The sequence below is a fragment of the Hippichthys cyanospilos genome, chromosome 2 (assembly GCF_059441005.1).
Source record: "Hippichthys cyanospilos isolate Australia breed blue-spotted pipefish chromosome 2, RoL_Hcya_1.0, whole genome shotgun sequence".
Classification (NCBI taxonomy): Eukaryota; Metazoa; Chordata; class Actinopteri; order Syngnathiformes; family Syngnathidae; genus Hippichthys; species Hippichthys cyanospilos.
In genome coordinates this window covers 24692618-24709871 of record NC_142370.1, presented here as the reverse complement: position 1 = coordinate 24709871, position 17254 = coordinate 24692618, and the positions used below count along the sequence as shown (strand labels likewise).

At 38.9% G+C, this 17254-nt stretch overlaps 3 protein-coding genes across 4 annotated transcripts in view; all 3 read right to left on the bottom strand.

Annotated features, from left to right (window-relative positions):
- Positions 1-267: 267 nt before the first annotated feature.
- Positions 268-6763, bottom strand: LOC148427971 (thyrotropin-releasing hormone receptor-like). Its single transcript, XM_088408729.1, has 2 exons — positions 6008-6763; positions 268-2583 (listed from the first exon to the last, which is right to left on the bottom strand). The coding sequence occupies exons 1-2, from the start codon at positions 6761-6763 to the stop codon at positions 2203-2205; spliced, it is 1137 nt and encodes a 378-aa protein (XP_088264855.1). The 3' UTR covers positions 268-2202.
- A 2332-nt stretch (positions 6764-9095) lies between these two features.
- ocstamp (osteoclast stimulatory transmembrane protein) lies at positions 9096-14406 on the bottom strand. The gene is made up of 3 exons (XM_088408313.1): positions 14273-14406; positions 11216-12215; positions 9096-9650 (listed from the first exon to the last, which is right to left on the bottom strand). Exons 1-3 carry the CDS (start codon positions 14404-14406, stop codon positions 9303-9305), a joined length of 1482 nt encoding a protein of 493 aa, XP_088264439.1. The 3' UTR covers positions 9096-9302.
- The window catches only part of LOC148427969 (Na(+)/dicarboxylate cotransporter 3-like), a 32806-nt gene continuing 29760 nt past the window's right edge, over positions 14209-17254 (bottom strand). For both annotated transcript variants that reach the window (XM_088408311.1, XM_088408310.1), the window contains one exon: positions 14209-17252. In XM_088408311.1, coding sequence (XP_088264437.1) covers positions 17103-17252 — 150 coding nt within the window. In that variant the 3' untranslated portion in view covers positions 14209-17102. The remainder of the gene's footprint in view (positions 17253-17254) is intronic.

The window sequence follows — 17254 nt, the reverse complement described above, 5'->3', positions numbered from 1 at the left end:
CAATCCTTTATTTTGCCATTGTGTGTAGAAATAGTTTTATTCCCACTTGTACTTTTTCTTCATGCTGGACTAAAATGTGTGAGTCTCACGCTCAATGCATAAGTATTGACAGTATTACAGTAATAAATAAATAAATAAATAAATAAATAAATAAATAAAGGGAATTTTTGAGAAGGTCCAAATCCAGTATGCATTGATATTTAACTTTTGTTTGTAAATTGAAACAGATCATGCTCCATAAACAGAGCACAAATTAGTGGGCCGTTTTATTTGGTTTTGACAAAATCGAACACGACGATTCGCGCAACTCTACAGTATGTACAGGCCTTTAACACCTACACCAAAAAACATTCAAGTCAGTCGCGTTTTTATTTCATTTATTCATTCTCTATACAGATGCATGTAATGCAAATGCAGCACATGGAAAAGAATGTGAGGCAATGTGCTAATTGAAAGAGCATGAAAGATGATTTGTGTTGCTCCGTATTGTTGAGGATTCTTGTTCAGATGAAATTTACTCTACAGTATTTTATGGGACTCTCTCTGAGCACCTGAAGGGCCCTTGTGCAACACAGGCACATTTCCTCATGAACAATGGATACAATGACGACTATTTTACAGAATAGCCACTGGCTCTCAAAAAATCCAATTTGCCACATCTTGTTGGATCAGGTGTTTTATTTATTTATTTATTTATTTATTTATTTATTTATTTATTTATTTTTAATTATTATTATCGATTTATAATGACACTAAGAACTTTTTTGCATTTAAAGTCACCCAAACATCTCCATTATAATACCACCAGTGTCTCATTAAACAGATAGACAATAATAGTAAACATCTAGTGCATTGTATGACACATAAACAGTTAAAATAAAACGCATGAACGCAGAACCACAAATGCATCTCATGTCAACTTTATACAAAGCCATTCATGCCTAAATCACAGGCAAAAAAAGTGATTGTAACCCGGCCAAAACTGTCCAAAATGGGACCCTGGGGACCTATTTTTGCGCCCATTCTAACTGTGTGCATGGGAGGAGGCTTTTGTTTTGTTTAGTTTTATAAGTGGAAAGTTGGTATTTGTGCCATTGTGGTATTGAAAACAGGCACCAACTTGGTTTCCGGCCACTAGAAGCAGATCCTTTCGCTCCCTTTTATATCCAGCTCAGGGTATGCGTCTTTGAAAGTGTAGAAAAGAAGACATGAATAAATTGAAAAACCAAAAAAATATTTGCCGGTGTCTATGCAGGAGATTGATGTGTACAATAAAGCCGGCCAGTAAAGTGAGCATTAGGAAATTGTTTTCCACGCCAACGTTCGGGCTTTCAATCTTGACTTTGGGGTCGGAGTGAGTTTGTCTCTTGTGTCTCTGGCCTTCAGCTCACATTGGATGAATGCAAACAAAGTTCACTTGGTCGATCACACCCAATTTTGTTTTTTTTCCCTCACAAATCGTAATACTCGGCATATCAGTGTAATTTGTATTTCTGTGAATATTTTTGAACAATTTTGTTCAAGCATTTTTTTTTCATCCACACTAGATTCTCCATTGCCAAATTTATGCCTTTAGAATGCTCTAAATAAAAATCATTAGATGTAACTTATAAATAAAGTTGTTTCAAATTTATGCCTTTAGAATGCTCTAAATAAAAATCATTAGATGTAACTTATAAATAAAGTTGTTTAGCCCAATTCACAAAAAGGGTGCTTCCTATTTGGACTCTGTACTTGTTCTCTATATTGGCACAGTAAATGATAAATGAATAATAAATACTATTCAAATCAGTGGTGGTATCACTTTTAAGGCAGAAGATGACCATCTGTTCTGCATTAAACAAGTGTTTAATTTGTAATTTCAAAGCCTTAAAAAGACAAATTACTTGTTCACCCATTTTCATTGGTAAAAAGTTAATAATTTGTCTATGATTAATTTGATAATCATTATTTTTCATGCACCTTCAACAACGGGCATGACATCAGCACAGGGTTTAGGTAAGGAAAAAAAAAAATCACGGCTCAGCTTGCAAATGTCACATGGCCCAGAAACCCAGAAAACTGGTGAGCTGCAACTGAGCAAAACCTTTCTTTAAAGGTATTACAGTAAGAATGTATGAAAATTGGTTATTCATTTACTAACAGACAAAATATCATCTTTTTATGACAGAAAATGGCTAAATAAGTAAAGTACCAGTTCAATTAAGGCTCAAGCTCTGCCGAATCGAACCTCTTGACGGTCTTTTCATTGACCTCGTCTTGCTCTGTTATCGGCTCATTGCTCTCATGGGAGGAATCCTTTATCACACTGTAATACATGGGAACGTTGTATTCCGCCACCTCCTCTTTGTGTCGACAGGTGCACTTGCAGAGCTTCTTGAATGCCGCTCTAAATTTCTGGGACATGAGGTTGTAAATGATGGGATTGATGGCACTGTTGGTGTAGATGCACATCCTGCAGAAGAGCAGGAACCACCTGTTGTGGAAAGGAGGGTCAAAAAAGGAATTGACCACGACCAGCGTGCGGTAAGGCATCCAAAGGATGGCGAAAAGGATGACCACGGCAGCGAGCATCTTCGTTATCTGTAGCAGTATACACAAAGGAGAGGAAAGGCGGTAATACATCGAATATTCATGTTGCATGAGTGGTAACATGAATTAGGGCTGCACGATATTGGAAAAAACGTGATATGGTTGATGAATGCTGATGAACATTTATGAAATGACATTTTGTGTAAAGGAAAAACATTCTTTTTTGCTGCATGGAAGTTGTATTGATTATATATATATATATATATATATATATATATATATATATATATATATATATATATATATATATATATATATATATATATACATATACAGTGGGCCCCCGGTTTACGAACTCCCCCTCTTACGAACTTTTCGACTTACGAGCGTGGACCGCGGCGTTTTTTGTCCCCCTCTTACACACAAACCTTTCATCATACGAACAATCCGACATGCTGGTCAATGTGTTCGTACAATTATTTTCGCTTTACTGCATCAACAAAATTAAATGACCACGCTTATAACGGCAACGCTGAACGCTATTGCTCTTACAATGTCACAGTCACTGTCTCAGTCACGGTGTCAGTCATGGAGTCAGTCACGGAGATGCCGATATGCTATTGGTCGATTAAGGTCACAGTCCCAGTCTCACTCACGGAGATACGGAGATACTATTGGCCGGCGTCATGTCAATCACAGAAATGCCGATATGCTTGGCCGAACGTCTTCATCTAGCTCGGTGTTTCCCAACCTTTTGATCACCGGGTCACATTTAAAGCCTTGAGGGTGCTGTCCGCGGCACAGTCAATGCCGTAAATGTATACAGCGGTTGAAAAACATGGATCTAGCTTGATGGCACAGCTGGTCGGTGTGTTGTAAAGACTTTGCAAACTCTATCTGTTAGACGTGGCTGCTAAAATTGCTTGTGGCGGTAATGGAAGAAGTAAATGGATGATGACAATAGAAACGAAGCAGGAGATAATAAAAAAAATACAAAGGAGGCGCACGCATAGTTAAACTTGCTCGTGAGTATGGCCGTAACCGCTCGGCAATCTTCTAAGGGCAAGACTTTCCTTGCCGGCGGACGGACCTCGATCGACAAAACAACAAAATTGAGAGGCTTCTTCTATTATGGATTAAAGAGAAGGAAATCGCCGGTGATATGTTCTAGTTTGAGAAAAGTTCCCGTTTAAGAAAATAAATAAATAAATTCTGCGGGTTGGTCTTTGCTCCCCTCCGCCTCCACCCAGCTCAAGTCACGTCGCCCCAAAGATAAATGTCATATTTCCTTTGTATATTTATGTTATTTAATTTAACTGAACAGTAGATTATGTTACTCATTTTTAATATGTGTATAAAGTCGTGATGTTTTTTCCTAAGGTTTTTGCACGCGTTGCACGCATTCACTAATTAACATAGGTTTGGATTGCCCGTCATACGAGCAGTTCGAGTTACGAGCGTAGCCGCTGAACGGATTAAGTTCGTAACACGGGGGCCCATACACGATGGACCCCCGGGTTCAATTTTCACGTTACAATGTGAAATACTGAGTTTTTCATCCGCTCTTTACGGCATTTGTCCCGCTTTACGATTAACATCAACAACCGTCATGACCTGTGGTGTTAGCTGGTTTGGGTGGTTTGCCTCCCTCTTGAGGCGTTTTTAGGTAAATGCTCTTATTTTCTCTTGGCGTCAAACTGCCTCCACTGCAACGCATCACTACAATGCTGGTCTACAATTGGTCAGCATCTCGACTTCTTAGGGTACTGGGCTACTATTGGTCAGCGTGATGGGTTCACGAAGATGCTGGTCTACAATTGTTCGGCGCACAGGGTCACAAATATGACTGCCTAAAGACTTGATCTCGTGTGAGAGTGCTTTCAATATCGTATTTATTATGCATTTTAGTGCTTAATTCAAATTTGAATTGGTTATCCATGGCTCCCATGATTGCTAGTGATGTTAAAGAGAGAAGTAAGAAGATGATTTATATGGAAACGAAGCATGGAAAGCCACTGCTCTTCAAATTAACCCCTGGGTGTCCGGGTATTTTTCATTAGCTTGACGTTATTATCTTGGGCTGACTTTGAAAAGGTCATATCATCGTCAAATATAAATATATACCGTATGTGTCCTACTATAAGGTGTGACTTTTTTCTCATGATTTGAGTCCTGCAGCTTATAGTCCAGTGCGGCTTATCTCAGGGTTTTTTTTTTTGACAGGGTTTTTTTTTTGACCGGTCAAGCAAGCATGTTTGTATCTGTTCAAGGTGTCAGTTTGAGGAACAACTATAAAATAGAAATGAAAAGATGTCAATTAATGGCTGTGCTCAGAAAGAGTTTTAAACACATATTAATAAATTTTTAAAAAAAAATGTCTAAATTGAATAAGATTTTATGTAGGTTTGTGATGTGTACGTTTTGATACACAGTATATATATATATATATATATATATATATATATATATATATATATATATATATATATATATATATATATATATATATAATTTCATTTATAAATGTATGATTGTATATATGAATTATGTGCTATGTGTTTGTATGTCCACGGTATTTACTTTACCCTTCAAAATGTTCAGTGGCATCAGCCCTTTACAAACATTTTTTTCACAATGTCGTAATTGGATCATTGTGACTTTTGAAAACTTTTGCCATATGGAATTCCAGGCTAAGTCAATCAATGAAGTCATAGAAAAGCTTGCAAATGCGCCACCTGGTGGTTTTGTGTTGCATGAAACGAAAGCTTTCCTGCAACCTTTAGTTCTTGGATCGAAGCCTTTTGTCAACTACAAGGCACAAGCCACTCAAGGAAGTCATTGAAAGGCTTGCAAATGTCATAGGTTGTCCGCTAGCCCCCGCCTCCCAGGTGGTTTTGGCAACGCAACACAAACATTTCTATTGTGCCGTTCGTGAGTTGCCGTTGAAAGGATTAATGCAAAAATCAGGAAATGCATGACAAAAAAATCAGGTTTTCATGATGTCCAGAATTGACAGTTTCCAGTTTTGAATGGCGGTAAATGAGCCTGACGTTTGCTAAATTTGACACCTATATGGTGTATCTCAACCTCCCGTTTGCAAGCAGTGAGAAGGGACGGCAGTGTGGCATATTGAAAGTAGTCCTATCATGACAATCTATGCATTATTTGAGCTTTCTACGCAGTGTTTTTTGTATGCTTTTCCTTTGATACCACACATTAAAAAAAACAGAGTTGGCTCAAAATTCCCCCCAGAGGGAACCTGCAGTAAGCCACTCTTTTCAACCCCTGTGAAGGACTGGATGGCAATCCAGTACCAGTGTTTAACAACGCGAACCAGGAGCAAACGTATATCCAATCATAGAAGCCTTTGGATCATGGCGGGGCGTTGACTTAGTGTGCACAGGGAGGAGTGAAAACTCCCACCATGGAGTTCCTTGCTCCTCTTTACTTAAAAATATCAAATATTGTACCGTACCTGCTTCCTGGCCGAGACCAACGCCTTGTTGGCCTTTTTAGCGTTGCTCGAGCGACCTCGGTGAACCGAGCCTCTGGCGTCGAGATGCGACGGAAGAGGGCTCATGAAGAGAATCCTGGCGATGAGGCCGTAAAGCACGGAGGCCACCACGAGCGGTATGACATAGAACAAAGTGAAGTCCAGGAAGTAGATTGGCATGTAGAGGCTCCTGGAGACACGGTAGCCGCAGGTAACCACAACCCCATTGCTGTAGACGGTTTCATCAATGTCCACCAAAAAGAACCACATTATGCAGTAAAGTGATGTGAAGATCCATACGCCAGCAATGATTCTCTTGGCTCGTGACACAGTGCAGAGAAACTGAGCCTTTATGGAGTGACAAATTGCGATATACCGTTCGACGGTAAAAGCCATGATGGAGCAGGAGGACACGTTGATGCCCAGGTACTGCAGATATGTGATAAACAGGCATCCCGTGTAGCCGTATATCCAGAAGGCTACCACGTCGGAGATGTTAGGCAGGCCTGCGGTCAGAAGCACGATGAGGTCAGCGGCCGCCAGACTAACGAGGTAGCAGTTGGTCGGGGTCACCATGTGCTTGGTCCGAAACACAACCAACACCACCATGATGTTTCCGGCAATACCCACTCCACAGATGAGAAGAGTCAGCAATATCGTTACAACTTGCTCTTCCACAGAGTTCAGAGGCATTCCCGTCATATTGGTATTGTGAAAATTAGCCGTGTGGTTTTCCATGTTTGACTGCATTCACTTCTGTCGATCTTCAGTGGCGCCGCCGACAGTCCTAAAGACACGTTTCAGCTTGAAACGATGCACCGTGGCTTTTGTTGAATGTTTTCAATATTTCACTTTTCAAGATTTTGTTTTTTCCTGGCATGCGTAAAACAGTGCACAGTGCACGTTTGGCTATCGGGGGGGGGGAAACAAAATAAAAAATTACAGTGCTTCTACAATATGGTAACTAGATAAATATGTGTTTTGTTTTATTTTTCAGCAATTTATTTATATGAGCTTTCTGAGTCCATCTTAAGCTTTTTTAAGCTAAGCAGCTACACCGACACCTTCAAATTGCATCAGAACTGCATATCTTTAACTTAGAAGAGGGTGAAAGCCTGAACATACCCGCCGCCCGCCTCCGAGGCCCTTTAGCTTGCAAGCTAGCTGGTATATATATATATATATATATATATATATATATATATATATATATATATATATAATGTTCTGTAACGATGCACATTTGGACAAAATTATTGCTACTTTATATTTCATGAAAGAAAATTCATAGCGGACAGAGCAATAGTTTAAATGTGATCGTAATAATAACAACTAAAATTTCAATGACGTTTTATCGACAAAAGTCTCTTTTGAAGCCTGTTTTTTTTTAATTTAGCAATTGTTTTGGTTCAAATTTTGCAGTGTTGCTAAAAAACTCTGTTCTGTGCTTGGTTAAATTTACAAGACATTCATTCATCTTTGCTCTGCATGGACTTTCAATATTCATGCAGATACAATTTGGTTGCCGTGATACCTAATTGTTTTAAAGTTATAGATTTGGATCGAAGGCTTTTCTGTGTGGAGTGCCCATTCCGTCCGTGCACTTTTGCGGATTATCTCCTACTATTCTACAATTCCTCCCGCAGTCCAAAAACATGAAGATTTGGTTTGATGAAGACTCTTCATTTTCTTTACATGTGAATGTGAACTGTTGTTTGCATCATTTCAGTTGTGCTCATACTTTACTGGCAAAATTTGGGCCTTTGTTAAAAGAAAAAAAAGACTGACAGAGGCAAAAAACATGTATTCTTTGTTTTTGATGGGACTCAAATTAGACTTTAAAATGTTTCAGACTAAGCAATAGTATAAAGTTAATGCAATGTTAATTTACATGTCATTAAGTCGACTGTAATAATATAATACAATAGATCTGCAAATAAGAAATATAGTTGATTTTACAAAATCAGTTCAAACCACTGTGCTATGGGAAAATTAATGAAAGAGTAAGAGTAAAAATGGGCACCTTACCATGACTTGCAGTGACAGCGCTCAGTGTGATGTGACGACAGTGCTCAGGTGAAATCCACTGAGAGACGCGGATGTCGGCTTCTTTCTCTCTCTGCCGCTCACTCTCTATTTTCCCAGCACACTCCCCTCCCTTGCACACTATTATATTCACTTGTAATTTATCATCATTACACATCCACCAATTTAAAAATCCTTTCTATTCTCGTACCGGCTGTAACCATGGGCGTACCATGGTACAACCATTGTACGTAATTACTGAAAACCCAGAGGATGTGCTTGTATGGTATATGTTTTTCAAAGATTCAAAACAGATTCAAAGAAATGTTATTGTCACATGTATAGTAGGCCCACTATACCATAATTTTAGAAAAGGAACATTTATATCTTAGATTGTAAGATATAGGTATTTATTGATATAGGTATTTAAGCATTTTAACTCTCACATATGAAATTCAGATTTTCTTCAAACCCCCTTTTACTAATGTGTTCACTTTTCGAACATGGTGACCATTACTTTTTTTTTTTTTGGCCTATGACAAAACTGCGCAGCCATCATATTCACATATGAACGGATAGGAGCAATACTACAAAATGTACTGCTGCTTAATTACAGATTCAGAGACCCGCGGCTGCCTAGACGCGGCCAAACGCCATGCTAAAAATAGATGAAAAAGAAATTATTAAATTCTTTTGTTATTCAGGTAGGACATCTTAAAATTATCCCCAGAAGACTAAAAAGGGAACTTTGAAGATAGAGCATACTATTCTTTTTGACAGCGACTGAAATAGAACAGAACAACATTTATGCCCTCAAAGATTATTTACACATCTTCTTGGAGCTATTACTTCTCAGCTGTGGTGCTGTACTGTATTGAATCAGCAAAGCACCATAATGACATCTAGTGGCGCTCTCACCTAAATAACACAGAATGACACAATTTAGTATTTACCGTTCATTTAATTGCGTTAAATTTTCTAACAGTAAGGTTACAGTTTAAAGCAATGGTGTATGATTTGAGTAAAACTTAAATGTAATCACATTTTAATCAAATAGAAATATTCACTCTATGTGTGATTCATTTTTGTTGTTGTCTTCGTCTGTAAACCTAGTGCTAAGAATCTTTGGATCTTAGAGAAGATTTAAGTGAGTAGTTTCTGATGCAGGGCAAACATTTTGAGCGAAAGCCATGAAGTTAAAGTTTCTCTTCAGTGAGTTCACCCATTTGACTATCAAGAAAAAGTAAGAATGTCACCTGCAAACAACCAAAACTGACTTTTCAGGCTCATTTCTGTCCTGCTTTGCTTGGCCTTTTTCAATCCGATATGCCACTCTTCTTTCTTCCTGTGCTTTAAAAAAAGATGCACAAATGTTCCTACGTAGTCTTGTGGCATAAGCCTCAAGGAACACCAGCAGGTAGCTCATCAGCCAAAGACATACTAGGAGTGTGCTCACACCTGCGCTGGGAGCTGATGTTAAGGCATCACACGTCGACGCTTCGGGGCTGAAGTTCCACTTGTACTCTTTGCGGAAGTCAGTCAGCTGCCGTGTGATGCATGATTGTGGGATGATGCAAAATGCTGGTGGAAACCATTGAACCTAGCAATGATTAAAAAAAAAAATATATAGCATTAACAGTAGTATGTAGACATCCTGTGAAGTATTATTTTCAGCCAAGTACCCACCCACCAATGGGTGCAAAACATTTTCGGAGAAAGAGGAACAAAAAAAAGACGTAAATTAGAGTGCTGCCATGTCTGATATTTTAAACTTTGCAACTACATTTGTAGTGATATCTTTAGTCATATTTTGTTCAGCACTTCCACAAGACAGATGGCGCAACATCATCTCTTTTATTTCTGACTCATCCACAGTATTGAAAAAGTTGTGTCAGTAACTACATTGCAAATCCTAACTTACAAAATAAAGGCATACAACATTTAAAGAATGTTCACTATAACAACATTTAGCAATAAGTTGCCTCTTGTTTCATTTATGTCATGTTTAGTTGTGGGTTGATGTTGGGGGTTTTCTGCTTTTTGGGTGATGTATCATGTTCTTGTTTTTTTTCCCCTTGTGTCTGTCCTTGTTAGTGTGATTGTGTCCACCTGTCTGTGTTTACCTGCCCTTCGTGTATCAACCAATCATCTTCCCTTGCCAATTGTTCCTGTCCAGCTGTTGCGTGTTACTTTGTTACTGTTGAGTGTATTTAGTTCCCGGTTTGCTTTCAGGTGGTTGTCGGGTTTGTCAATTGTCTATTCTACTTTTATACGGTCTGTCTGTGTGTCTGTCGGTCGATCAGTTGAAGTCTTTGCTAGTCCCTCTTTTGTTCTGGTTTCCTCCCGTGTCCGTTGTTCAAGTGTTGGTTCTTTCCCGATTTTTAATTTTCATGCTGCCGCCCACCCTGTTTTGTTCCCTATAGCAAACCTTTAGTTTTTCGGAGTACTCGCTGACTCGCTGCCTCCCTACATCTGGCTCCACACTGTCCATCATCTCACCCTACCCTATGCCGGAACATGCCAATTTCATTAGATCTTATTTTGAAAAGAAAAGTGTACTGTCATCATCAAGGCATCAGAAAGTACTACATTTGATTTGGTGGTACCCGCCGAAATCATGTTAAATTTTCAGTGAAGTGCCTTCACGGTACCCCAGGGGTATAAATGGTCACATCATTTGAAAACTCAGGCATTAATCAGTCAGGCAGTCTGTGACAAAATGCTTAACCATTATTAATTGTCCCTTTGCACAATGCACAGTTTTTTCCACCCATTACTGAACCAAGACTCTACATTACAAATATCACACGGCATATCACCGAGCCAATGTTGGATATTCCAAAATCATGACTCTTTTGTCTGAATTTAGTCAATATTGACATAATCGTTGCACACAAGATCAATTCTGTTTTATGAATGGCAACAGGTTGCACAGGTTCATTGGACCGTCTGTCATACAGTGCAATTAATGCTCAATACTATGTACATTATGAGTGATGTATCTTTGTTTGCATCTGTCTATGCCAGCAACATATAGTAACAGGCGGAACAAACAAATACTTTTTCACTTGAAGAAGGAACCCAATAATTCAAAGTTAAAACAGACTAAAGCAAGTACTCTAAAAGATGTATGTTTAGTGTGCCTGAAAATGTGTGGATACTCACCTTAAAAGTAACATTGATGCTGGCAGACATGGGTGGAAAGTCCAGCAGCCACGGCAGAATGATCTGAACTGTATGATACACAATATGGTCCAAGGCTGCTATTAAAGCTATTGCGGTGAAATATAAGGTCACCACCAGGAGTGATATGACACTGGGGGAGCACTCCCCACAGGAAATTTGAAATCTTCCGAACACAGGACAACACCTCTTGGCGGTAGCGTGAGTTTCATTTTGCCTGAGCTGTTTGAAAATGCCATTGTTATCAAATTTAATGGATGTAAGATAAGATTTCAGGTAGCGTGCAGACTCAAACATGAGCAAAGCAACTACTACAACTGCCAAAATTCTGTTGGATAGTAATTTGTACTGTGTTATTGTCTTCCTCATATCAAAAAAATTCCTTTCGACTTGCCCAATTATTTTTGTGAACCTGCTTTTGACCTCGGACACATCCACACGTGTGAAATGATCCAACATCCTCAAGTTAGTGACAATGCTGAGGTCCTCCTTCCTCACTTTGATGGCTTCCTTGACGATTTCCTGCCTGGCTGTGTTTAAAAGTTCTGACGAGTTCAACAAAGTCTTGGAGAAGCCCTCGGCGGTGCACTTAAGGGTACGTATGACAGCGCCCACATTCATGCTGATGTTTGGGATGACGTTCAGCATCAGAATCATGACCGAGGCGGAGATGAGGAGCTTACGGCCCTGCTTGGTGCAGACGGTGGGCAGGATCATGGTCAGCACGCAGCGCAGAGGATGACACAGGAAGGTGACCGGCAGCATGGTCACGCTGTACGCCAGAGCTGTGTATGCAGATGTGCTGTGTTCATATTTTAGTGTTGTGGATAGCCAGTGGTAAAGCAGAGTGCCGGTAACAACAATCAGAGTGAAACAAAGAGACATCAGGGTCCAGAGGTGTCGGCCCAGAGGCTTAGGTGAAGAGTATACATCCCAAAGGTAGAATACAGAAGACTTCACTGAATCACTGCAGCACGCTCTCCTGTTAATAAACAAAAGATACAGGCATACTGTAGACGTGGCATGGTTAAACTCTGGTACAAGGCAGTGGCAGCTGAGAGTGCTCGGCCGCTATGCCACCATGCCAACGCATGACTAGAAATACAACCTGATAAGCACTCAAAGTTACTTGTGCGGACTCAAGGGTGGGACGTCCTGATTTCAAACCGACGCTGACCTGGTTCTTTTCCTGGTGGACTGGTAAGTAGCTTTTGATGCGATAATGCTAATGCTAACGATTGGAAATTTGTGTGAAAGAGCAAACTGCTTGATAGTTCACAGTTCTACACAGACAAGGCCAGCCTCATCGAAAACCTAAAAATATTATATAGTTTAGAGAAAATCGGATTCATTGTCTTGCACAGCACCTGAAGACGAAAATGTAAATTCAGTCTGAATGCAGGCAACGAGAGCTCAGGCTTTCACGACTATGCACGGATCCAGTTCCATTATTCAAAACATTAGCAACACAATCTAATCATAATCAACACAACCTGAAAGTTCTTATCTGTTGCTTTAAAACAAGAATGAAAATGGAATAGAAGACACTTAAAGGGAGTACAGTGGACCCCAAGCGTCCCTTACGTTTTTTTTATGTTGTGATGTGGAGTTTTTTCGTACCCTCTTTATGGTATTTTCCCCGACTCTGCGACAAAAACAGCTGTCATGACCCTAGGGGGATGGCTGTATTTGTTTTGTTTTGTCTTCATCTGCAGGCGTTTTTAGGTAATTGTACTTATTTTCTGTTGCCCGTCATACTGGATCCATGCAAAGCGTGACTACAATGCTGGTCTGCTATTGGTCGGCGTCTCCTCACGTAGAGGCTGGTCTACTATTGGTCGGCCTCACTTGTTTCAAAATGGCGGAATGGTAAAGCTTTGTTCTATCGCGAGTGGTTACAAATCCATATTTGTAGTGTATTTTACTGCTCAATTCAAAGTTGAAGGGGTTATCAATGGGTCCCAAGATTGCTACTGATGTTAAAGAGAGAAGTCAGAAGATGATTTATATGGAAACGAAGCTGGAGATAATCAAGAAATATTAAACTAGCCTAGGCTACCCTTGCTAGGGAATATGGGCATGGCAAACACCAATCAAAGGTAAATAAATCTTTTCTATATTTTTTATTTATGATGTTTTCTGATAGTATACATGTATATTATATATATGTAGCATTATATTATTTCTAAACACATTAGCTATTTAACATAGGTTATCCTGCCATACGGTGAATTCACCTTACGAGGCCAACCGCGGAACGGATTTATCTCGTAACACGGGGGCTCATGTTTGTGTAATTTTTTTGCATGTGTCTGTGGGAACTTTAGGGGCATTGCGGTAAATGCACCAATAAACATTCCCCCTCCTGCTGCAAGTTTTTGAAATTAATAATAATTTAGTTTTTTATTTTTAATGAAAAACAGTCTAAATCTTCCACAGTGTCACTTTTAGACCCCAGATGCCTGGAGTCAAACGTTTAGTGGGCATAGTCAAACGTTTGACCTCAAACTACACATTGAGCCACTCCTGGAAATGCTAAATTTAGGGCAATGTTAAATTAGCCAACTAGCTAGCTCAAGCAAAAATAATATATGTCATTTTGAACCCATGTTGTGCGTTAAAAAGTCTGTGCACACATTCTGATTAAAGAATTAGGCTGAAAATGTTCAGGTAAGATGATAAAAAAACCTTTGTCTAGCTGCCAAGTAAACTTTACAATAACAGTTTCCATGGTATGTCATGCAAATCATCACCTAACTTCAGGTTAATACTCAACAGGAATACTGTATGAGATCTGACAATGGTATAACAACGCTTAACAAATGAGAACATTACAGAGTCCTATGTTCTTCACCTTAACATGAACAAAAATATATTGAGCTTTTCAGTATGTATTGGAGTTGGCACTGTCAAAGATAACACAAGGCGACAATCATGTTCCTGGAAGACATTTTAAACAATTTAAGGCAATTAGGTGGAAGACAGTTTAACATTTTATTTACACACTTGATTATCATCATAAAAAGTTACAGCTTTTACCTGAAGGGCCCAGTGACGCACTCGGTGACAAACTTCATCGCTGCTATGACATGTTGCACAGAAAATATTGAAGAAAAAAAAAAGCTTGGCAGCGAGAATAAAAGAGGAAGTGGTATAAACATAGTCATAGTCATAATGTTGTTTCCATGCAGAATTGACCATTTTAAACGGTGGAAACTTCACATAGAATCATGTGACATGATCTCAAACTAAAATGATGACAGCTACTGTATATTCTGAAGTTTTATGTCAGAAAAACAAAACCAATGGTGTGCTTGAGTATAGTTAATTTCACTGTACAAGCATTTATTTAACTGTGAAACCATTAAAAGACATTTACATTATTGGCCAATAGTATGTTTTCATAAAAACTATATTACATTTGTTCGTGGAAAGATTCTTCAGGAAAAGATTGAATAATCTAATGTTGAAGCTGTATTTTAAATATAGTAACAATTGTAGAGACAAAAACACAGTGAGTAAGTCAGAATGCATTTGAAAGAAAAGGATTGTAAAGCCCTAATGATTAAAAGACTAATGTCTTTTTCCTAATCATATCAGTCACATAATGTAGACAATTACAATGCGAAACTTAAATATTCATTTTCATTTTAATGAATCAACACTTTTCATCCCTCCAGTTCCAAACATCCGACAGTTCCGACATCAGTCGCCCAAGGTGTTGCACTGAAAGCCTTTTGCAGCGAACCCACTAACACTAAGTAACCACAGTAGCCTTGTGCAAGTTAGCCATTGCTCTCAGCCGTGTGACTCCAGACACTTTATTACACACCGGAGATGAGTGTCCTCATTTTGTCTCAACAGAGGACAGCGGGTCCAATTTTGTTGCTCTGTAACAGCGGCACTGCTTTACCAACCAATCAACTTTCATGTCCATTTGTTTTTGTTTTTGGCATGTAAAATCAAATTCTTTTTTCTAGGTGTTTCGGCTCTGCTGGTGGGTGTTACTATGTGTGCCGGATGGCATACAAACACACTGCAGCTGTGTATCGTGGTTGACTTTGACATGATCATGGATGTTGTTTGAGAGTAGCATACTGTATTATTTGGTCACAATAAAGCTAGCCAGTCAACTTCAATTCCATTTGTTTGTTTGTCCTTTTTAAATTTTGGCATGCAGGAAAAAATCATTGTTTTTTTTTGTTTTTTTTTTCTAGGCGTATCGATTATGCTAATGGGTAATACTATGTAAGGTTATATATTAAGCATGCCAGATGGCATTGAAATACACTGTGAGGATTGAAGTTTCATCACCTTCTGTATGTAGTGATGAACTGAGTGCAGATTGTTTTGTTTGGGACGTCCCAACCACATGGGCCCAATGATGATGATGATGATGACGAGGACTAAAATCTCAATGACTTAACCTAAACATACATTTTCTTGACACAGATAGCTCTTCACATTTTATAGGTCGACAGGCACTCAAGAACCAACTGTACCACTGTGAAGAAGAATTTTTATCATATGTCACCTTTAACTTTATTCAACTATTACCTCTTACGCTCACTTACTTACTCATTGAAAAATCTTTCAATGAAATTATTCATTGGCATCAAGCATATGGAAGGCATTACGAGATCAAAACATGGGCCGCACCCTCATTGCTTTCCATTATTGATAAACAGGGTCACAAAAACAAGCATATAGTACCTTCCCCAAATCTGCAAAATGTTCCACTTCAGAATTTTTTTTGTTTTCCAAAATGGTTGACCATATGGCACATTAAGATGACCCATTCAAACATAGTGGCCACAACAGAGGATGGGTATTGTATTTTCTCACATCATTATCCCATTTAAACATTGTTCGAAAAACCTGAGAATAAATATATGAATTAATTTGGTTACTTTGAAGCGTCATAAAACTCAGATTTGCTAAAAAAAAGATAGAGGAGGAGAGAAAGAGAAGAGAACATAGGGTAGCTACTTGATACTGGGTAATGCTTAGGTGCATGAGGGACTTATCAGTCTGGAGAGCAAGTTTAAATCATTTCCATTGATTTGACTGCATAGTCATCAGCACTTCATTTATTTCATTGCATTATGCATGGTTCAAAGACTGCAAATGGCTGGTGACGTTCAAGGTCGGCCCACCGCCTCAATACAGCAGGGTTAGGCTCCAGCAAGCCTGCAACCTTCGTGAGGATAAGCGGTTCGAAAAATCAATAAGTGAATGGATCAAAGACCACTGAGAAATATTTTTGGGAAGATGGTGTAACCACATTTGTCTGATTTTGTAAATTATAATAGTATTTTTGTGCTGTTTCCTCAAGGTGGAGGATGCGCATAGTTGGCAGTAGTTGACAGTAGTTGGCAGTGTCCTTACCATGATAATAATTGACAACGTAATAAATGAGCAACTTTCTTCTGAAATTAAATTAACATTAAACCTGTTTTTGCGTGGTGTTGATGCTTGTAAGCAGCGATATTTGATAGCAATATAAGTTTTAATGCCAACTTGAAAGATGTGATGTAGTGAGGTTAAATTTTTTGCAATGCTTTTAGCAGGATTTTAATATGGCAAAACAAAACAAACAGTAATTAATGTTAATACGTCATATTTCACAGCATTGACAATCGTGTTTTTTTTCATTGTTTTTGTTAAAATCATATTTAATCTATTAAACATTGAAACATGTTGTGCATCCCTTGAATGTTTTTTTTTTTTTATGCCTAAAGTGTAACAAAAAACTCGGGAGGGATCGGAGGGCTCCTGAGGGAGGGGTGCTGAAAGGGTTATCCATAAAAGGTAACAGCGGAACACGCAATATTCCTTCCAAATGACTTTTTTAGTCTTTGTTTAGTGATCATCGAGTAAAATTTAGGGCAGCGGACTTGTTGAGAGGGCGAGCCCAGTCAGGGTAGGTGTCCAGGTTAAACATGGCCTGGCCCCATGTGTTCATGGCGAGCGTAATTGAGAGGAGACCAAGCATGTTCATGACAAAGCCAGTTTTGACCT